The sequence below is a fragment of the Myotis myotis genome, unplaced genomic scaffold (assembly GCF_014108235.1).
Source record: "Myotis myotis isolate mMyoMyo1 unplaced genomic scaffold, mMyoMyo1.p scaffold_m19_p_1, whole genome shotgun sequence".
Classification (NCBI taxonomy): domain Eukaryota; kingdom Metazoa; phylum Chordata; class Mammalia; order Chiroptera; family Vespertilionidae; genus Myotis; species Myotis myotis.
The window spans coordinates 7,603,374-7,626,414 of record NW_023416313.1 but is presented as its reverse complement, the minus strand read 5'-3'; the positions used below and the strand labels follow the sequence as shown (position 1 = coordinate 7,626,414).

The window sequence follows — 23,041 nt, the reverse complement described above, 5'->3', positions numbered from 1 at the left end:
GAAGCACTGGGCGGTGGCAGCTGGTTTTGGGCTTACCCTCCGATCCTGTCTCCAGGGGCCCTTCCTTTGCCTCACTGTTTCAAGCTTTGATAAACTTACTCTTACTTAAAAACAAAAACAAAAACAAAAAACAACCAAAGTGGAATGAATATCAGGGTAAGGAATAGAGAAAATATTTGATAAAGAACTGGCTTCTTACTCATCTGTAAATTAGTTATTATGGTGATTCTTAACTATAGCTTCACCTTATAATCAGACTAGAGGCCCGGTGCACAAAAATTTGTGCACTTGGGGGTGGGGGTGGGGGGTCCCTCAGCCCAGCCTGTGCCCTCTCACAGTCTGGGACCCCTTGGGGGATGACCACCTGCTGGCTTAGGCCTGCTCCCTGGGAGATTGGGCCGAAGATGGCAATCAGACATCCCTCTGGCAGCCCGGCAGCCCTCGGGGGATGTGTACTTGCCAGCGGGGAGCAGGCCTAAGCTGCAGTTGGACATCCTTAGCGCTGCTGAGGAGGCAGGAGAGGCTCCCACCACCACTGCTGTACTGGCAGCCATCAGCCTGGCTTGTGGCTGAGCAGAGTTCCCCCATGTGGGAGTGCACTGACCACCAGAGGGCAGCTCCTGCATTGAGCGTCTGCCCCTGGTGGTCAGCGTGTGTCATAGTGACCAGTCACTCCCAGTCTTTCTGCTGTTAGGGTCAGTTTGCATATTACCCTTTTACTATATAGGATAGAAGCCTGGTGCACGGGTGGGGGCCGGCTGGTTTGCCTTGAAGGGTGTCCCGGATCAGGGTGGGAGTCCCGCTGGGGTGCCTGGCCAGCCTGGGTGAGGGGCTGATGGGTGTTTGCAGCTGGTCACACCCCCTTCAGGTTGGGGGTCCCCACTGGGGTGCCTGGCCAGCCTGGATGAGGAACTGATGGCTGTTTTCAGGCTGGCCACACCCCCTTTAGGGTGAGGGTCCCCACTGGGGTGCCTGGCCAGTCTGGGTGAGGGGCTGAGGGCCATTTTCAGGCTGGCCAGCGACTGAAGCTCCCAGCCTCTCCTTTTTTTATTCTGAGATTTATTTACCTTCTATAATTGAAACATTGTTGCTGTCACTGGCGCTTCCAGCTCTGAGGCCACGGCCAGCCGGCTGAAAGCAGGTATCTGGGGTTTGTTTAGCTTTTACAATTGAAACATTGTTGCTTTCGGGCTCAGAGCCGGGCCGCGGCAGGCGGGGAACCTTGGCTTCCTCCATCACTGGAGCAAGCAAGCCTCATGTTCACTTCAGCTGTGTGGCTTCTGGCTGCCATCTTTGTTGGCAGTTAATTTGCATATCGCCCTGATTAGCCAATGGGAAGCATAGCGGAGGTACAGTTAATTACCCTTTTTGTCTTTTATTAGATTGGATTGGTATTTAAAAACAAAACCAAAATACTTTAAAGCCCTTTTTAGACCAGTTAAATCAGGTGGGATGTCAGTATGGGTATATTTAAAAGATTCCCCAAGTTATCATCATAAGCAACCAGCACTGAAACCACAGAGTTACTAGAGCAGTGTTTTTTAACCTGTGATGCACATCAAAATTATCTGTAGCACCATAAAAAAACCTGCCATCTCTAAAGGTTCTAACTGTATAAATGAGCAGTTGAGACTAAGCATCTATTTTGAAGAAGAAATCTAGGTAATGTTGAATGGTTGAAAGTCTCAGTAGAGCTGGGCCCCATTCTCCTAGGATTTAGAGCAGCCGTGGGCAAACTATGGCCCACTGGTCGGATCCGGCCCATTTGAAATGAATAAAACTAAAAAAAAAAAAGACCCTTTTATGTAATGATGTTTACTTTGAATTTATATTAGTTTACACAAACACTCCATCTATGCTTTTGTTCCGGCCCTCCGGTCCAGTTTAAGAACCCATTGTGGCCCTCGAGTCAAAAAGTTTGCCCACCCCTGATTTAGAGCCTTGTTTGGGTGGGTAGAGGCCAGTTACTGTATTAGCAGAAGGCAGTTAACTGACCTAACTGTCTAACTCTAGAGAAGAGTGAAGAGTGTTGGACAAGCTCTGTACAGGAAGACCTCGTTCTGATGCTTTGAAATTGTTTAGGGATTGACTTAGCCAGAGAATTCATAGAGAGAAGGATCTTTTTGGTGATATTCTTCTCTATAATTTTTGGATATACTAACTTGGTGGTAACAACTAAAATTTTTATCTCTTTGAAATAGGTGATCATAATACTATAGCCATTAATAATTTAAAGGGTGTAGAGTAAAATAAAATAATTAAGCATATTTCCTTATGACTATTTTGTTTAATTTAGGTTTTTCAGCCCATGTTAATGGAATATTTTACCTATGAAGAGCTTAAGGATATTAAAAAGAAAGTGATTGCACAACATTGCTCTCAAAAGGATACTGCAGAACTCCTTAGAGGTCTTAGCCTGTGGAATCAAGCTGAAGAGCGACAGAAGTTTTTTAAATATTCTGTGGATGAAAAGTCAGATAAAGGTGAGATAGCAAGTGATTTATTAGTTTCAAGGCTATTTGCTTTTGTTGATATGAACTTTAGATTTTGTTTGAGGAATAATTTAAGTCATTTAATTTCAAGTATAAATTTAATTGACATTAGTTTCTATCTTAGAACTTAGTGTTTGATAATTTAGCATCTCATACTTGGGCCACATGAATGTTGTATTTCTTAAAGGGATTGATATATACACAAACTAATAATTGGCCTATCAAAATTGCTGAAAACTCATATACAGAGCACGTTTGCAGTATCCAACTTTCATATATATATATTTGTATTGATTTCAGAGAGAAAGGGAGAGGGAGAGAGAGATAGAAACATCAAAGATAAGAGAGAATCATTGATTGGCTGCCTTGTGCCCCACACCGGGGATCGAGCCTGCAACCTGGGCATGTGTCCTGACTGGGTTCAAGGCAACCTTTCAATGCACAGGACAACACCCAACTAAGCCACACCAGCCAGGGCAAAATATGCCTACTTTTTTCTTAGACTACTTCCTCCTTTTTATTTTTATTTGTCTTTGATAGCTTTGCCATTTAAAACATTGTTTTAAAATATTGGCATCCTTAGGTTAGTAAAAATTTCTTTGATTCTTCTAGGTGGGCAGTAGCAGTGACACTTCTGTTAAAATAGCATAAAAAGTTTTTTGAAATTTGTCCTTTTCTGTTTTTATTTAACAAAGTAGGTGAGATGCATGTTGAAACAAAAATGTTTTTGTAGGTTAAGCTATAATTAAACTTATAAAACTTGTGTGCTTCACTCTGAAATTCAACTTGGGCCTTTAACACCAAGCCAAGGCCTGTTGTGTCTGGTTTAATTGTAGTATATAACATGGGATTTAAAAGCATCACACTTATTACATTTAATTTTCCCACTCCTTCAAAGCAAATTATAGCTGCTTTATTTTAAAAATATTTGTTACTTAAAAAGGGTTGGAGTAAGTAATTTGTTCATAGCATTACAATATTTTTGTGAAAACAAATCATACAAAGTCCTCAAATTCTTCCTAGTACTTCAACAATGAATCTTTTATATTTTATATTCCTTATTGTATACCTAATTTGCTCTCACCCCAGAAAATTGCTACTGAATTAATGTTATAGGAAATTAGACATCCAATGACTAATTTCTACAATAGTTGCTGACCAAAGATTCCTGATAAATGTATGCCAGCATTAGAAATATTTATTATATTGTCTCAACTGGCTCATAAATATAGACATATAAGTAGGTTAGGGTATTATTTATAGGTTAAAGAATTCAGATTTCACAGACTCTTATATGAAATGTGAAAAGAGGGGAAACTCGGAAGATACTCACAGGAGTCATAATGCATGAATGGAAACTGTTGAGAGATTTGTGTGTGTCATTAAAAATGCCTAGGAGATCTCATAATCTAGTCGACTCCACACTTGTTGATTTAAAGCTGTATAACCTGTTGGATTTCTTTTTCAAATGATGCTGCTTATGCTACAAAGTGAGTATTGTTTTTTCTGTGACGCGTTTGTAAGAGGAAGTCGATTCTGTGTTTGCTATTGTAGCTCCCACTGATGAAGTATGATTTGAGCCATGATAGTTTAACCCTACGGATTCTTAACACGTTTAACATCCTTATGTTACCTCTAATCCATGTTACTTCCTTTTCACATCTTGCAAGCAGGAAGGAGTGGACTTTAGGCACTTGATTTTATTTATAGAAATGTGATTGTCATTTCTTAGTGCTTTTGCTCTTATATCATCTAATGGTAAAACTTTCTTTTTTTATTTCAGAAGCAGAGGTGTCAGACCGATCCACAGGTATAACCCATCTTCCTCCTGAGGTAATGCTGTCAATTTTCAGTTATCTTAATCCTCAAGAGTTATGTCGCTGCAGTCAAGTAAGCCCCAAATGGTCTCAGCTGGCGAAGACTGGATCGCTTTGGAAGCATCTTTACCCCGTTCACTGGGCCAGAGGTAGGTAAAGGGGACTTTTAGTTTGTTTACAAATATTTCAGTCTGGTTTTTTGTTTGTGTTTTAAAAGAAATACTCATAGACATTAATAAGTAAGGCCAGTGAGTTTAGCACTCATTTAGAAATTATTGGGAAACTGAGAGGTTAAGTAAAAAGTAGATGTCATAGTTAGTGTTCTTTGTATGCATTTTAGAGTGAGTTATGTGATGTGTGCCATTTCCTTTAAAATAATCAGGAGAAAATTGTTGGGGAGAGAATGCAAAATAATTGGCAAAATGTTGATCATTGTTGAAGATAGGTGATGAGTACATGGGTATTCATTGTGCTACTTTTTTAATGCAATTTCTTCCTATTTTAAAATTATTTTTGGAATTTTCAATAACAAAAAGTTAGAAATCAAATTAATAGGATGTCAGAACTGCTTTAAATAATTAGATTATTTACATATTTAAGAAATACAGAATAAATTTAATTAAATATAAAGATGAGGTGCTATTATGGTTGCCTTTTGGTAGTAGCTCAAAATAACTGAATCTATTTTTGTCTCCAGCATATTTTTTGATTTTTTTGTGTGATTAGTAATGCCTCACTCAGTAAATCAAAAATTTATATTAATTCATGTGTTAAGATACTTTTTTACATGTGAACAATTAAAGAAAATTTCTTTTCATGAGCATATAATGTAGTCATGGGGTAAATGCAGCTCTATTGCATGTAATTTTTTTTGTCACTGAATTAAAATAATTTCTAGATGAATGTTAACCTCAAAATTCACATTAAGTTATTCTGAGTTTCCTATAATTTGTCACTTTGACATGGAAATACATATTTCTCACATAATTAAATTATGAACATGATTGTAAAAAGTTTTATATTTACCATTTTTAAAAAATATATTTTATTGATTTTTTACAGAGAGGAAGGGAGAGGAACATAGAGTTAGAAACATCGATGAGAGAGAAACATCTATCAGCTGCCTCCTGCACACTCCCCACTGGGGATGTGCCCGCAACCAAGGTACATGCCCTTGACCGGAATCGAACCTGGGACCCTTGAGTCCGCAGGCCGATGCTCTATCCACTGAGCCAAACCGGTTAGGGCTATATTTACCATTTTTTGAGTAGTGGGTGGGCTTGTATGATCCAAATGATCTAGAATTGGTATTTTTATATGGAATAACTTTTTCTATTAGTTGTAGTATAATGAAAGTCAAGAAGTCAAGCAAGACAAATATGGATGTTTTAAATGCTGTTTTTGCCTAGCTATGTTTTTAATTATGAATAATTATTAGGAATTGATATATAATGTAGGTACTGTTTAATGAAAGATCAGATGTGATGATGATATGCTAGACTTCTGTGAAGTTAAGTGGATATTAATGTTTCTTTTTTTTTTCCTGTTTCAGTATGCTTAAAAAGTTCCAATAGAAATGGTTTTTATGTGTTTATAGTATTTGTTTCCAGTAGTTCTCACTCAGAACTGATTTTACCCACCTTGAGGGACATTTTGGTATGTCTGTAGAGACATTTTTGTTCAGTCTGGGGGAATTTACATACTGGTCTTCAGTGGATGGAGGCCAGGGTTGCTCTTAAACACCCTACAATGCATAGAACAGACCCCCCACAACCAAGAATTCCCTAGGCCAGGATATCAGTAGTGTCGAGGTTGAGAAACCCTAATTTAGATGTAATGTTGGGAGTTCAGTCTCTGTCTCTCACTTCACAATCATGTGGTTTAAATGCAGTATATCCTCAGGATCTTTAAATTTATGGCTTACTTTACCTTAATCTGACCTGTTTACTTCTGTTCCTACCTCCTTCTGAATTGCTGACTAATCCACTACTCAGCAGAAAGTCTTGCTTCCTTTTGTTTATTAGCTGTCGTTATAATGGAGATATTGCCAGAGCCAGTGTGAAGCCTCTGTAGGGGAAAAAGTTAGGTGGTTTTCAGTGATTTCTAAAATTGCCCGTAAGATTATTGATAATTATTTTTCATTGTTCTTTTTAGCATGTCTGAAATTGAATTCTTTGCTTATTTAAGTGTAATTTTTTTTAACCATAACTGAATATTTCTAACAATAGCTGGCCCATTGCCTGGGGCTCGTGTGTGTAGAGATTTTTATTATAAATAGGTTACTTTTTTTGTAATGGTAGTCAATCTAATCTTATTTTGTTCTTGTTTATTTGTTGAATAGGTGACTGGTATAGTGGCCCTGCAACTGAACTTGATACTGAACCTGATGAGGAATGGGTGAAAAGTAGAAAGGATGAAAGTCGTGCTTTTCAGGAATGGGACGAAGATGCCGATATAGATGAATCTGGTAAGCTCTGTTTGGAAATAAAATTATTACATGGTGCTTTAATAATTCATATTATATTAAATGAGTAAATTAATGTTATATTAAATCAATCTATTAAATATTACATTCAAATGTAAATTTCCATGATAATATTTACGTATTTAGTGTTTTCTAAAGAAACATATTTTTAAGCCTACTACTTTTTAAAATTTGAAGGAATAATCAAATTTAAAATGTATTCTGTTTGAAGTAATTTTTTTAGTGTGTATAAGATTGTGTTACATATGTTTTTATATTTAAATACCTTAATCAGAAAATGCTGGTTATTCTTCTTATTTAAATAATGTACATTCATGATAATGCTTTGAAGTTTACAATGTGTGTTTTTAAATGTGCTCATTTGGTCATTCCGTAGTATTTATTGAGTCATCTGTGGCCCAGAGGAAGGAGCATGAAGCTGTCGAATCTGTTTTTTCTTTTTTTTTTTTTTTTTTTTTACTTTATTGGGGTGACATTGGTTAACATAACTATATTATTAATTCTATAATACATCATCTGTATATTGTATGTTTACCACCCCAAGTCAAGTCTCCTTCCATCACTGTTTATCCAGCCTATATGAACCTGTTTTTTCATTTGTAAATAGTTATGCTGCTTGCCTCACATGGCTGTAGAATTGTGAAGTAATCTGTAAAAATTCTTTGCAAATGGTAAGGGACTAACTAGTGTAGCCATTCATTAAGCACTGTGAAAGAATTCATGGGTGAATAAGACTTTATTTTCTACCCTTAAAGTACTCACAGGTGAGAACTTAGAATACATGATTCTTAATTCACTGTAAATAATGAAAAATGCATTTTAATAGAGGTGCAGAAATATGCTATTTGGGAAAGGAGAAAAACATAAAGTTTGTCTTAGATATTATTCAGATAATAATTACTAAAAGATGATGAAATAGTAAAAAAATAACAGATAAGATACTGTTCTACTTGGTAAAACTGGACCTGTAGGAAATTTTTATTTGTAAGTTGTCCACTTAAAAAGTAGTAAGCTGGTCTGGCAAAAGAACTAAATATGGAAAGTAAGGACTATAAAGTTAAAGGTTATTCTTTCAGCAGCAAGTTTATTTTTATGAAATGAAGGTGCCCCTTTTTGGTATAGTTTTGAGCATTTGCAAGATACGACATAAGGAACAAGGGAGAAAGAGGTCTATTCCAGTTAGATTTGGTGATGTGCTTATCCCGTTGCAGGTACTTTCTGAGCATGGGGTTAATAGTGAACAAAATGGAGGAGGGTGGAATCTCTGGCCTTGTTTAGGATAAAATTTGGAGAGGGTAGGCAGATAATAAATGCAGGCAAAAATATATTCTATACTAGATAGTGTTGAATGCTGTGGAGAAAAATAAAAAGGCAAGAATGCCAGGAAGAGAGAAAAGAAATTATGATTTTAAATAAAGTGATTAATTAAGGTCCGGTCCCCTGAGAAATTTGAGCAAAGATCTCAAGCAGGTAAGGTCTTTACGCAGATGTCACATTAGGGAAAACTTGATTTATCTGTCCTAGAAAATTAATTCATAATATCTATGTTTAGTTTTAAAGGCTTTACCAAACTGTTTGCTCTTCAACATTTGAAGATAGCTAAAGTGAAGGCTGTTGTTTTCCTATGTATTGAAAGGGAAAAATTAAGACTATAAGGTCAAGCCCTTTTTAAGATAATATGTCCAGTTATTTAGTGGATCTAAGACTAAACTACCATTTATGTTAGTACTTTTTCAGCTTAGCTGTATAGAAGTTAATGTTCTTGTAGGATGTTTATTTTATTTTTTTTAAGATTTCATAGTAAACAGTACAACACATTTAGATGGAGAGGGCAACAGAAAGAAGACTCATTTGTGAATAAAAGTATAGCAGAATAAATAGGTTTAATTAAAAGTCATTTTTATCCATATATATTATGTCTGGCTAAAGGAAGAGTTAAGATAATATCTGTAAACATGGAACCATTAGTTACAAATTCAGATTTATTCTTTCTGCTTATATTCCTTTTGTCAGCTACAGTGATTTTGTTTGTTTGTTTTAATGATACTTCCTTTATATATATATATATGTGTGTGTGTGTGTGTGTGTGTGTGTGTGCGCGTGTGTGTGTGTGTGTGTGTGTGTGTATAAATTGGTTTATATTTAGAGACATTTAAGTTAGGTCTTCAGGTAAGCATAATAACAATAGGACCCTGAGAAAGGTGATAAAATTATTAGTTCATTCTTTTTATTGTAGTGTTTTTTTTCTTATATCAAATTGAAGTTTGCAGTTTTTTTTGTTGTGTTTGTTGTTACAGTAGTGCATCCTGTTGTATCATCCAAGTTCTGCAGAAATTATTAAGCAAAAATCAAAAGCCATGCTCATTTTTAACTTCTTAAAAACCCTAAGGTACTTTACTTTGCTTGATTTATTATGACCAGGCTAACTTAATTGTTTCAAATCTCTTCCAGCTCTATGTCCCTTTTATTTGGGTAAAATAACTAATGTTACTTTTATTATGGTTCGTTTTTCTTTTGGTGTCCTATATTCTCTTAAAGAACTCCTAATATTCTTCAAGTATTCAAAGTTTTTTTCCTAAAGCTGTTTTCAGTGCCTGAAACTGGAGTTATTTTTTTGTTTCCTTTGCTGCCTATCTTGATATCAAAATTACCTTCAATCTTGAAATACCGTATATGAAAAAAACACACCTTCTCTTTATTCTCATTGTAAACCTTTTATTTTTCTTCTTTCACCTATTTTTAATTGAAGCCGGACCAGTTAAACATTTAAGTCCTGGGGAGTGAGACTTTGTCCATTTAACTTGCTTTGCATACATAGGGGAGTTTAAGGATAGCAAAGAGTATTTAATATTTAATGTTGGTGATTCCATGAGTAGCCTAATTATAATTAGTATATCAAGTTCTTAGACTTTTGAATTTATTTTACAGAAGAGTCTGCAGGGGAATCGATTGCTATCAGCATTGCACAAACGGAAAAACGTTTACTCCATGGCTTAATTCATAATGTTCTGCCATATGTTGGTACTTCTGTAAAAACTCTAGTATTAGCATACAGCTCTGCAGTTTCCAGCAAAATGGTATGTATAAATTAGCACTAATTGGGTATTAATAAAAACTAGCAATGATCTAAATTTGGTTTGCTTATTCCTGAGTTTAATTAAGGAAAAAATACACTTTACCCATGAGAGTTCCTTCCCATGAGTAGGCATATACTGCTGATGTTTACATGATTTCATTTCAGTTCTCACATTAATCTTTGTATATAGATATCATTGTCTACACATTCTACAAAAGGATGCAGAGACTAGGAGAGGTTAAACAGTTTATTTAGTTTTACAAATGTTAAGTGATGAAGTCCAATTTTATATGATTACTAGAGGTCTGGTGCACGAAATTCATGGCACTGGTAGGGTACCTAGGCCTGGCTGGCGATCAGGGCTGATTGGGGCCTTCTGGCTGCTGGCCAGGGCCTTCCTCCTTCCTTCCCTGGCTACTGGCCAGGGCCTATCTTCATTTCATGCCGCCCCCTGGTGGTCAGCACACATCTTAGCGAGCAATCGAACTCCCAGTCTCCCGGTCAAACTCCTGAGGGGACACTTTGCATGTTAGCCTTTTATATATATAGATAGTATGTGAGGCATGATCAGGTGGGCAAAGGATATTAAATCTCTGTTTTATAAAAATGTATTTTGTGACATCCTACATCAAAATCTCCTTGGATATTCCTTAAAAATGTAAATTTCCTGGGTCTAAACTCACAGCTACTAAAATAGATTTTCTGGGGTTTGAGCCAACATATATATTGGCAATGCAGATTTTTAAAAAAAATTTATTAAGTTGATTGGGGTGACACTGGTCACCATGAACAGGCAATGCAGATTTGAAGTGATTTTTCCATGCACAAATGTTTGAGAACCTTTGGATTATGTCACTAAAAGTCACCTGCCTCTTGTCTAATGAAAAGTGTGTAGATCTTCATAGTGACTTTTTCCCCCCTTTAGGTGAGGCAGATTTTAGAGCTCTGTCCTAATCTGGAGCATCTTGATCTTACCCAAACTGACATTTCAGATTCTGCATTTGACAGGTTAGTTGTTTTTAAATATTTAAATATGATTTATAACTATGAATTTGTAGAATTGTTCTGTAGTTCCTTATTTGCATAATTATAGTTTAATCATACTATTTTTTAAAATATATTTTATTGATTTTTTACAGGGAGGAAGGGAGAGAGATAGTCAGAAACATCGATGAGAGAGAAACATCGATCAGCTGCCTCCTGCACATCCCCCACTGGGGATGTGCCCGCAACCCAGGTATATGCCCTTGACTGGAATCGAACCTGGGACCTTTCAGCCTGCAGGCCGACGCTCTATCCACTGAGCCAAACCGGTTTCGGCCATACTATTATTTTTTATTGTCAACTCTGAGTCATGAGTGGTTGTAATTTGATAGCACCTCCAGTTCTTTGCCTCTTGTCAGGTCCCAGTTGATCCAAAACTCCAATCTGCATCATCCTGTCATTTTTATAAACCTGCACTTTGTCTAGGCTTCTGAGCCTTGCCGTGCACTATTGTTTTTAAGATGTTTTCTATTTTAGTTGGTTCCTAGTAACATTTGGCAAGGCTCCCTCATACAATTCTTCATATTTATTCTGAAATTGTAACACTTCCTTCAAGGTACACTTTCACAGATTTTACTTCTTTGGATGCTTCCAATTTCCTTCTCCCTCTATCTCACTTTCCTTTTTTTTATCCTAGCATTTATATCAGCACCTCTCTCTCCATTGCAGAGGGAGATGTGTATTCTTCTCTGGCTAAAGCTAATGCTCTACCATTTCCTAGAGCTTGTTTCTTCTGGATCTTCCTGCATTAATCATTAGTTTCTCTCTCTCTCTCTTTTTTTTTTAATGTGTATACAGGCTCTCCTTTACTGGTTACTTTTCAGTAAAATAAACTAGGTCTTCTCCTCTCCTAACCTTCTCTTAGGTTAAATATTCTTATTTCCTAATTTCTCTTATTGTGTTTTTGTATCTCTAGCATCTAAAATAGTGCCTGACAGTATACATTCAGTAAATGTTTGATTATATTAAAGTCTTTCTCTTTTTTTTCGTATTTTTTAAAGTTTTTTTATTGATTAAGTTATTACATATTCTTTTGTTTTTTATATACTTACGTAATAGTCAAATGCTTTTGAAGAATTTAACAATATCCACTAATAGTCTTGTAACCTCTTAATTATAGTTGGTCTTGGCTTGGATGCTGCCAGAGTCTTCGGCATCTTGATCTGTCTGGATGTGAAAAAATCACAGATGTGGCTCTAGAGAAGATTTCTAGAGCTCTTGGAATTCTGACATCTCATCAGAATGGCCTTTTGTCTACAAGCAAAATTACTTCGACTACATGGAAAAATAAAGACATTAACATGCAGTCCACCAAACAGTATGCTTGTTTGCAAGATTTAACTAACAAGGCTATTGGAGAAGAAATAGATAATGAAAACCCCTGGACTAAGCCTGTTTCTTCTGAGAATTTCACTTCTCCTTATGTGTGGATGTTGGATGCTGAAGACCTGGCCGATATTGAAGATGCTGTTGAATGGAGACATAGAAATGTGGAAAGTCTTTGTGTAATGGAGACAGCATCCAACTTGAGTTGTTCCTCCTCTGGCTGTTACAGTAAAGATATTGTTGGACTAAGGACTAGTGTCTGTTGGCAGCAGCATTGTGCTTCTCCAGCCTTTGCATATTGTGGTCATTCATTTTGTTGTACAGGAACAGCTCTAAGAACTATGTCAGCACTCCCGGAGTCTTCTGCATTGTGTGGAAAGGCATCAAGGACTAGCTTGCTTAGGGAAAAGGACTTAATCTACTCTGGGAGTGAAAAATCTGATCAAGAGACTGGACGTGTACTTCTGTTTCTCAGTCTGTCTGGGTGTTATCAGATCACAGACCATGGTCTCAGGTAAGTAATCAATTGCAAAGTATTAGGAAATGGACATGTTCTCATTCTCAAATGAAATAGAAATTTTGAATCTTAAGTGTCATGCTTTTCGCTGATTTATTTATCCAAAAGAGTTAACCAAGATTTGTCTTACTTTGAAGTGTTGGAACATTGTAACTTCAGCATGAAGTTTCATGTCAGTCAGTTCAAATACTTTGTGATATATTGGAAGCACATAAATTAAAAAGTTTTATAAATACTTAGCAAATGCCTACAACACATTTTCTGTGATGTTTTAGTGGATATAAACATGAATAAGATAAGAATTTTTACTTATAACAGAGAAGAAAATATATCTACCATATTCAATCTCCTTGTTATATAGGTCTATTCTGATTTTCTTTTTTTAACTCAGTTTGCTTTTTGTGTTTTTAGGGAATTTGTCTATTTCATTCAGGTTATACAATTTGTTGGCATATAATTTTTTATGGTGCTGTTCATAATCTTTTCTATTTCTGTAAAATTGGTAGTAATGTCCCAATTCTCATTTCTGACTGATAATTTGAGCCCTCTTTCTTTTTTTCTTAGGCAATCTAGCAAAATTTTTGTCAATTTTATTGACCTTTTCAAAGAACCAATTTTTTGTCTCATTGATTTTTCTTTATTATTTTTGTACTCGAGGCCTGGTGCATAAATTCGTGCACAAGTGGGGTCCCTCAGCCTGGCCGATAATAGGGGCCGATTGGGGCTGGCCAGGGGGAGGGACGCGGGAGGTTGGCTGTGGGAGCACACTTACTACCAGCAGAATTGCTGCATTGAGCATCTGCTCCCTGGTGGTCAGTGCGCGTCATAGCAACTGGTCGTTCATTCAGTTGCTTAGGCTTTTATATATATATAAATTCTCTATTTAAGAAATTTTTTCCTGTAGTCTTTATTATTTCTTTCCTTTACTAGCTTATGCTTGGTCTTTTTCTAATTCGTTAAGGTGTTTAGTTAGGTTTAAGATCTTCATATTTAATGTTGGTGTTTACAGCAGTAAATTTTGCTCTTGGCCCTCTTTTTGGTGCATCCCAGCAGCTTTGGTTTGTTGTGTTTTTGTTTTTATTCATCTCAGTTTTGTGTGTGTGTGTGTGTGTGTGTGGGGGGGGGGTTATAATTGTTATATCTTCTTGGTTTAGTGAACCTTATATCAATATATAATATTTTTCTTTGTCTCTCGTAACCTTTTTTAAAAATTTAAGGTCTCTTGTTTGACAATAGGATAGCCACCTGGCTCTCTTTTGGTTACTTTTTGTATGGATTATGTTTTCTCATGTTTTTACATTTAACCTCTTTTTGTGTTTTTGCATTTAAAGTGAGGTCTCTTATAGAGAGCATATAGATGCATCATATTTTTTTAATCCAGTCTGCTAATCTCTGCATTTTAATAGAAGTGTTTGGTTTACATTTAAAATTATGTATATAATGTACCATTTGATTCCCGTTTTTCCCCTTCTCTGTATTTTTTTTATAGTTATTTTCTTAGTTGTTACCTTGGGAATGTAGTTAACAGAACTTAAAACAGCCTACTTTGATAACCAATTTAATTTCAATTATAAACAAACATTTACACAGTTCAATGTATCCCTGTCTAAGGAATGAGGGTAGTTATGCTTTATGGAAATTTTTAATTTTTCTCATTACCAAATGAAATGGTCTATTGATAGAGGCCTAGTGTGCCATTGGAATGGAATACTTAGTTTACATAGATTAACATATTGTAATTGCTGGATTGATTCTCTTGCAGGGTTTTGACTCTGGGAGGAGGGCTGCCTTATTTGGAGCACCTAAATCTCTCTGGTTGTCTTACTGTAACTGGTGCAGGCCTGCAGGATTTGGTTTCAGCATGTCCTTCTCTAAATGATGAATACTTTTACTACTGTGACAACATTAACGGTAATGCTTTTTTATCAATGAGATAATTTTGAAGGAATTGATTTAAAAATTTTTAATAATGTGGATCTTTCTTAGGGTTTCTGTTTAGTTTTCTAGATTCTAATTCCCAAACTGTTTTATTTTCAGATTTAGTCCTTTATATTTGATAAAATTTTAAAAATCACATGTTTTCCTTAATTAGGTCCTCTAAAAGTAACTTGTTTTTACAGATATTTCAAATATCCATTCTGGCATATTTTTGAGATATGTAGTAGTTTAGTCATATAAAGTTTTGGGCACTTCTTCTAGAATGATATAGCACTCATTAACAATTTGGATGTATTGATGGTCTAGATATATTGACTTCTTAGGCATGATAGACAGTTTTCTAGTGGGACAAGTTTATAAAATGCAGTAGGAAAAGGACATTGGTAAAGTGAATTCCTCAGGGATCTATTCTCATAGTATTTTTAAGATTGATTCCTAAATCTACTTTTAAGAATCATCAGGTAAACACTTCTTAATTTTTGTTTTGATTTTTAAGCCTATCCCTACCCTGCAGTGGGCTTGTTCCCTATGCTTTTGCAAAATATAGTCAGTGCCCTTTTGAGCATTTGATGATATTCACTCGTAGAGACTAAAATTCCCAAAAGCATACAAAGCTGCTCTTCAAGTATTAGTAAACATTTCAACTTTCTGTATTTATAACTGGAAAAAATTTAGATGATTCAAATCTCCTATGCACCTGTCTTTTACACCATATACTGTTGTTTGAGCCTGTTTCGTCTTAAGATGATGGGAACATCAACTGAGTTTCTTTCAGGCAGAACAATGGACAGGAGCTAGGAAGGCTAGAGGAGTGGTCTCTTCTTTAATTACATACCAGTAGGTAGAGAAGTTAGTAAATCTGCTATTTTCCTTAAAATATATATGAAGAGACAGGAGATAGCAGCTCTCTTATTTCTGGAATTACATTGGTGATGCAGGAGATGACCTTTCATGTCTTGAAATAGCAACACTAAGTTGGAGCATTTCTTGACTCTTTGTTGCCATTGGTGTATAATCAAGGAATGGTAAAAATTTTAGTTGCAACCTGCCAAGTGTACAAAAACAAAGCATGATTGCTAAAGTGAAAGACTTGCCTCTTGTATGGATGCAGTGAGTTTGAGAAGGGAGATATTTTTTAAATGTACAGTTATGTTATTGTAGGTACAGTATTATACTTCCTAAAGTACATAGTATACTGTGAAATATAAAAACAATTATTTTTATAAGAAAAACATATGTATGTTGCACTTGAATTGTCCATAATGATTTCAGCATAGGTTATGCTTGTGGGAATAATCACAACCTAATTTATTATATTTATTTTTGGGTATGTAGAAGTTATGGGGTAGGGTAGATTGGTCTCGGTTCATTTTTATGATCTGCCTACTTGTTCCTTGTGTGTAATTTTATAAACTTTTTGAAATAATTTATATGATGGGATAAGATATTTAAAATCTTTTGCACTTTGTTAGGATGTTAAAATTCCTTTAATCTCAACTGGGTTTGAATATATACATTTTAAAGTGTTCTGAAGGAGCTGCTACATTCTTTGTTGAATTTTAGATTTTCTTTTTTTTTGATAAGTGAGTGGTAATTTTCAATAAATGAAATTTATTGAAGACATCTGACTTTGAAAAATGTGGAAGGAAATTAACAGTGCTTATATAATCTAATATTAAGTATCTTTTTACAGCTTCTTAAAAGGAGCATGATGTGGGGAAATTGAAACCTTTTAAAGATAATAGGGTGACTTGTCATGTTAACTTGTATTCCAGAATTCCAGCCAGCTGCTCTGAAGTAATCTTTTTCTTAAAAATTAGACATGGACAGCCTAGAAAGTGTTAGAATAAAGTTACATTGCATCCAGTATTGCAGGATGACACGATGGTCCAGTATCTTTCACTATAGCCCAACTTGTACAGTAAATAGTGACTGCTTAGGGGGCCTCTTTTTATTATTATTTTTATAATTTTTCAAAGTAGCTAATATGCTTATACATGATCTTAGAACAATAAGGAGCATACTTAGATGACAAATGTTTTAAATATTTGAGAGCAACATTTATGTTTTTTGTCAAAAGAAAGTTTACATAAATACCAGGTTACTAAGTAAAAGAAGTAAATACTAATAAATGATATTCATTATCTAAATAATAAGTGATGCATAAGACAGAACGATCTGTTTCAGAAACACAGGCAGAGATTTTGCAGAAGGTAATTTAGTAATCAAATATTTATTTTTTTAAAATACATTTTATTGATTTTTTTACAGAGAGGGAGAGGGATAGAGAGTTAGAAACATTGATGAGAGAGAAACATTGATCAGCTGCCTCCCACACACTCCCCACTGAGGATGTGCCCGCAACCAAGGTACATGCCCTTGACCGGAATCGAACCTGGAACCCTTCAGTCCGCAGGCCAACGCTCTATCCACTGAGCCAAACCAGTCAGGGCTAGTAATCAAATATTTAAACAATACCTACTGGGAGACAGACACTGTACTAAACATTGCTATAAAATGCCATTTTTTATTCTTCTGAATGATTCTTCATAACATTTAAATTTATTTGATTGATGAAGTTAAGATTTAAATATAAAAGAAGGCTTCTTAGCCATAATATTTAAAAGATGTCATTTAAGAAGTGTTAAATGGAAGTGTTGCATAGTTTTAGAACTCTGAACAATGACAGTAAATAAACTTTTTATACTGATTTGCATTTCAATATATGTGTAATTTATGAATTAAGATAGATTAGATTATAGTTTTGGAGATGACAGTCTCAGATGATTTGCTCTTATGTTTCTAATTTAAGTTAAAGAGGAATTAAAGGTAAGTGAAGGTAAGTGCAGATATAGAGTATAAGTAAGATATTTAATATCAAGGAAAAACAAATCATTCAATAAAAAGTTTGGGTAAATAACTACAGATAACATAACATAACATAACATATCTTAGTCATATTTTTTCCCAATGCTGCTGCACTTTTTCTGTTGTCCATTTATTCCCTTTCTGAACAGTCCTTCTGTGATCTTTAAAGGTCTTACTGTTAACATTGCTTACTATTTCCAGGCTTTGGAAATTGTTACTCTCCCATTTTCCTACAATATGAGACTAATCCAAGTTAAAGATGGTGGTTGTCTTCACTTATTTTTGCCCTAGGCCATCAACAGTGTACAGTCTCTTCATGGATGGCATCGCTTTGATGGATTGTTAGGACCAGACACCTGCTCTGTTATTGACCTTATGATGGGATTGCTGTTACTGTTACAGTTATTGTTTACATACCCATATGCTTCCTACCTTCACATTGAAAACACTGACATATTAATTCCCTCTGTTTACTCTAGTATTCACTTAGAATCCCACTGAAACACCGATATTCTAGTGAAAGTATTTGAGGGAGGGGCACATTTTACACCAGTGTGAGTGAGAACTTTGTTTTGTGATGAATAAGGAGAAGTTGACAATAGGATTGGATTACTGTCTAGCTAATTTTTTCTTTCACTACTATCCCTATTACCAATCCCGTAGCCTTTGAGAGCAAAGAGTGACCCAGCGTGGAGACAGGATGCTGGGCCCCTCTGTCTTTTGGGGTGGATGGTAAAAACCTGTGTGGTTTTTGGAAAGATAGGGATCTTTAGAATAGCTTCCCCAGTCCAATTAGCTCCTTTGAAGGCTCCCCTTTATTTCTCCCTTGAAAACCATAGCAGACCTCATTTTTCATTGCTTTCAGTCATTGCTTATGATGTTTTTTCTAGGCCACTGTTGAATTCACTCTAAAGGCATCGTGGTGAAGTATTTTAGGAAGAATTTTAGTTTGGAGAATTATATGAAGTTTCCATGTTTCTTTCCTCTTATTTCTCCTCTTTTAGAAATTTGGAGTAGAATTACATACTGAGAAAATGATAATCAGATATGTTTTTGCAAAACCCATCAGTTCAAGCATTTCATCACAAGTACTAAGTGTCAGAGCAGGACGATGGATTGGATCTTTTTTTTTTTTTTTAATATGTTTTTATTGATTTCAGAGAGAGGGGAGAGAGAGAAACATCAATGAGAGAGAAACTTCAATTGGTTGTCTCCACCCCCCTTGCAGGTATCCAGCCTGCAACCCAGGCATGTGCCCTAACCAGGGATTGGATCTTGAAGAAAGGCACTGGGTGATTGGTAGGCAGGGAAGTAACCAGACGAGGGTGAGGGTAGTGAGGCAAGACAAGAAGGGGTGGCATGGCGGGTTGGGTGGTGTTGAAAATAGAGAAGCTGAAAACGTATCAGCTTCTGGAAAACCAGGTCAAAGATTGACAGTGGGAGAAGGATTTCAAACTATAGGATTCCTTATCTGGGCATTTCTAATACCTGGTAATATGTACTAAGAAATTTGATTTTGGTTAAGATGACTAACCTTATGTCTTATTTTAAGGGAAGCTAATCCTAACAAAAATGCTACTTTGTGAATTGTAAATATTTGACACATTCAGCTTCTCATTTTAAAAATAGAACAGATTTTAATTTTGGTTAAATGAAAATGGGCTTGTGGTAATTCAGTTTTATATTTGAAATAATTTTAGATTTTAAGAAATTTTAGATTTAGAAAAATTTAAACCTATGAATATGGACTAATATAATGAGCATTTGTGTATCACTGACTTCAACAATTATAAAACTGTGCCCAATATCTTTCATATACAATGGTATATTTTTATACCTGCTCCCCATGCCCCAGGCACTACATCCATTCTAAAGTTAAACATAAGTGAAAGTAAATGAAATGATAAACCGTTGCAATTCCACATGTTTGTAAAGTTCATTACTTGTTTTTTTTTTTTTACTTAAAGATACTAGTACATTATCATTTCAATAGTCAAATATATGAACATTACTGGTATGCTTCATTGATTGTATATCCTAAGAAATTTGCCCTTTGTATTTTGTGTATGCCATTTCAGGGATACAAGGAAAAGTTAAATTCTGGGAAATAAGTGTGTGCTGCTTGTCCAGTTGCAAGTAGTTATTTTCTTAGGTTGGTATTAGCATACTGGCCATTCACAATAGGTTGCTCTTTTAAAAAACAAAACAAAACTAATTTAAAATATGTTTCTGGTTAAGCTAGTTGTCAATCCAGAGTACTGAAATATTTCAATTATAACCCTTTGACAAAGTCTATAATAAAATTACATTTCATGTACTTTTCCTATGATCCTTACATAGCACAATTGCAAATATTTTTGGTTCTGATTGATGATTAAAGAACTGTTAACTACTCTTTATTTGTTCATAGTGCAGATATACTGAAAGGCTTCAATATAATTAAGACCTGCTTTTCCACATTTTTCTGCCTTTATAAAACTGATTCATTCAAAGTAATTAACATTTGAATATGTGCCATGGTACCTCTTTTTGATATTTCCTAATTCACAGCTATGTTTCCTAATGGTCTTTTTATCTAGTGTCTGGATAGCATAATGTGACTGTGATAAAATGTCAGCTATACCACAAGTGTTTTACTGTTCTTTGTAATTGAATCACATTTTTTATGTGTTAATATGTTTATTTAGTTAACCACTCATTTTGTACTTAATTCTGGAAGATAATTTCACTTAACCCAATCATATGATTTATTTTGGCTGCAGATGTTAGATAAAAATATGACAAATATGTTAAGCCTATGTTTACACAGTTTTTAAAATTTTTGAATATAATCTTATATAATAAAGAGCTAATATGCTAATTAGACCAAACAGCAGAACGACTATCTGGATGACCTTCGGGCCCAGGCAGCCGCGGCTGCGAGGGCGAGCCCCTTGCACAAATTTTGTACATTGGGCCTCTAGTGTTTATTATAATTGTTTAATATTAGATTCTTTAGCTGATCTGTTACAGATAAGGCTGTGTTTGCCTTTATTATATTTCCTGGAAGGATGTTCAGAGTATAAGAAAGCTGTTAAGCTAGCCTATCAGCCTTGTCTGTGGGTTACTCTTTTTCTTCTTAGATTTTTATTTTGTAAGAATATTGACAAAATATTATTTTTCTTCTTTCCTTTAGCTTTTGGACCATGAAGGATACATTAATTAAAGTCAAACTATTGGCAATGTTTATGTCAGAATGAATTTTTATACACCTATTGTGAGATTTTACTTGTTATAAATGCATTGCTTGCTGGTAAAAAAAAAAATCAATGTTTTAAGCTTTCTCATAAAAGCTAGATTATTTTTATGTGATCCCTAAGAAATTCCTCCTTTCACACTTTTCTGTTTTTATACAGGTCCTCATGCTGATACCGCCAGCGGATGCCAGAATTTGCAGTGTGGTTTTCGAGCCTGCTGCCGCTCTGGCGAATGACCCTTGACTTCTGACCTTTGTCTACTTCATTTAGCTGAGCAGGCTTCCTTTCATGCACTTTACTTGTAGCACATTTCTTGTGTTAACCATCCTTTTTGAGTGTGACTTGTTTTGGCCTCATCCTTACAGCCTCAGAAATCTTAAAATTTACCAGTGAACTGTACAGTGTTGTTTCTCTTGCAAATCATATTTTTGTTTTAGAAAGGGATTAGGTCTTTTCATGAGGATGAGAACAGTTTTATCAGATTTCTTTTAAATTGAATGCTTGGAAAATAATGTCACTAATGCCTTGCCATTCAAAGTATTTTTTAGATTATTTTGAGTTTCAAAGTCAGTGGGGGTTATTGGTTCTCTTTCTATATAAACACTGTACCAAGCTTTGCCGATCTTTCAAACATACACTTCTGAAGTTTTATTTTCAAAGACAGCACTTTTTGGAAACCAACCTGTTTTCCATAATGTTTCCTTTATTTGAACAATTCTTAGAAGGCCAATTCAAACATACCCACATATAAGTTTCTTAAGTTTATAGAATAAATTGGCTTCTTGGCAGTTGCTCAGTGAGCTAGCAAAGCACCAATTTATTTGTATTTGCTTTCTTCAAAGAACCCCAGTTTCCACCACTGTTCCTAAATTGTCAAATTTGGGAGGGATTTTTAAAAATTCTACAATCATTTGAAGAAATGTATAAATAAAATCTACTTTGAGGACTTTACCAAGTGTCTTTTGTGTTTTGATTTCATTATAAACCTCAGTGCAGGTTTACTTGAAGGTAAAAGAGAACTAAGTATTTTAGCTCTCATGAAATCCTGACCTTGATAAGCAGTTTTAGACAGATACCTAATTTTGTTGAGCTGAATCGGTGTTTTTATTTTTAATTAATTATGCAGTAGTCAAAATTTGAATTGCTATGTGAAAAGGTAACGGGAGTGGAGACCTGCAATTCAGAAAGGTGCATGCGGAGTCCTTTTATATATCTAATGCTGTATGAAATCCTATGTCAAGAAGAGAAGAGTAGGCGGCATGCCATCAAAATACGTGCAAAGCTATGAAAGAGGAAATAGTCTTGCAGTCCTGTTTGTGGTCCCAGGTATTGTTTTATTGGGGGATAGGAGGTGTAGGAGAGAAACAAACTGTAGGAAGACAGGTTTCAGTTCAGGCTAAGAGAAAACTTTATCTTAGATAATGTTTTCTAAAGGTGAAAGAAGAATCATTTGATGGGCATACAAATAAGGAGAATTCACACATGCTTGTAAATTTCACTAACATTTGAATTAAATACCCGAGGGAAGATCAGCTCTAAAGGGTGGATATCTAATGACTCTCCGAAATTTTACCTTTCTTTCTTTAAGAGGTTTCTCATTTTGATTCCATTCCTGTTAACAATTGCAAAATAAATGATGGACCCACCTCTAGTTACTTGCTGGGCAGCTTAGTGTAAGGTGACCATCTTTCTTTTTGAGTTTGTAGCTCAAACTTAAGTAGTTACGTGGTACTGCTTATGCCTTGCTTTGTCCTTTAGTCTGGCCTAAGCTACTTCTTGATTCCCTTAGAGGACTTGAAATCTGAGCTTATTGAACAGTTACAGGGTCCGAAGTTTTATTTTGTAAGGTTGACTTTTATAGTTACTATATTTTTATTTCTCTAAATGTTTAATAAAATTTATTTGAATAGTTGACATCAGGGACTATTTCAAGAAAACAGACTACAAGAATTTTTCTTCAGTAAGTGCCATCCAACCCTGTACTTGGACTTATCTGTAGTTATATGAACTGCATGGTAAAATTACTCATCTATAACCATGCTCTGGGTCACCAAGATAGCACTAAAGTTTCTCTCCCATATAAGCAGAAGACAGTATACTGTTTTTTGGGGGGTGGGGGGTGGGGGGGGGAGAGAATTATGAGAAATAGTTAAAATCATGATTAAATGGTGTTGCAGGACTTGGCTCTAATTGTTATCCTTTTAAATTAATTAATTTGAGCAGCTAATTTCCCCAGGGGTCC

General features: G+C 35.3%; 1 protein-coding gene across 3 annotated transcripts in view; it reads left to right on the top strand.

The window, feature by feature from the left end:
- FBXL5 (F-box and leucine rich repeat protein 5) overlaps positions 1-21,750 on the top strand; it is a 32,723-nt gene extending 10,973 nt beyond the window's left edge. The window contains exons 4-11 of one of the 3 annotated variants that reach the window (XM_036329228.1): positions 2,297-2,483; positions 4,276-4,458; positions 6,651-6,776; positions 9,723-9,871; positions 10,796-10,878; positions 12,035-12,754; positions 14,520-14,668; positions 20,959-21,750. In XM_036329228.1, the coding sequence (XP_036185121.1) occupies positions 2,297-2,483; positions 4,276-4,458; positions 6,651-6,776; positions 9,723-9,871; positions 10,796-10,878; positions 12,035-12,754; positions 14,520-14,668; positions 20,959-21,035 (1,674 nt within the window). In that variant the 3' untranslated portion in view covers positions 21,036-21,750. The remainder of the gene's footprint in view (positions 1-2,296; positions 2,484-4,275; positions 4,459-6,650; positions 6,777-9,722; positions 9,872-10,795; positions 10,879-12,034; positions 12,755-14,519; positions 14,669-20,958) is intronic. The other 2 variants (XM_036329209.1, XM_036329217.1) reach the window with 2 other exon arrangements.
- The last annotated feature ends 1,291 nt before the right edge of the window (positions 21,751-23,041 follow it).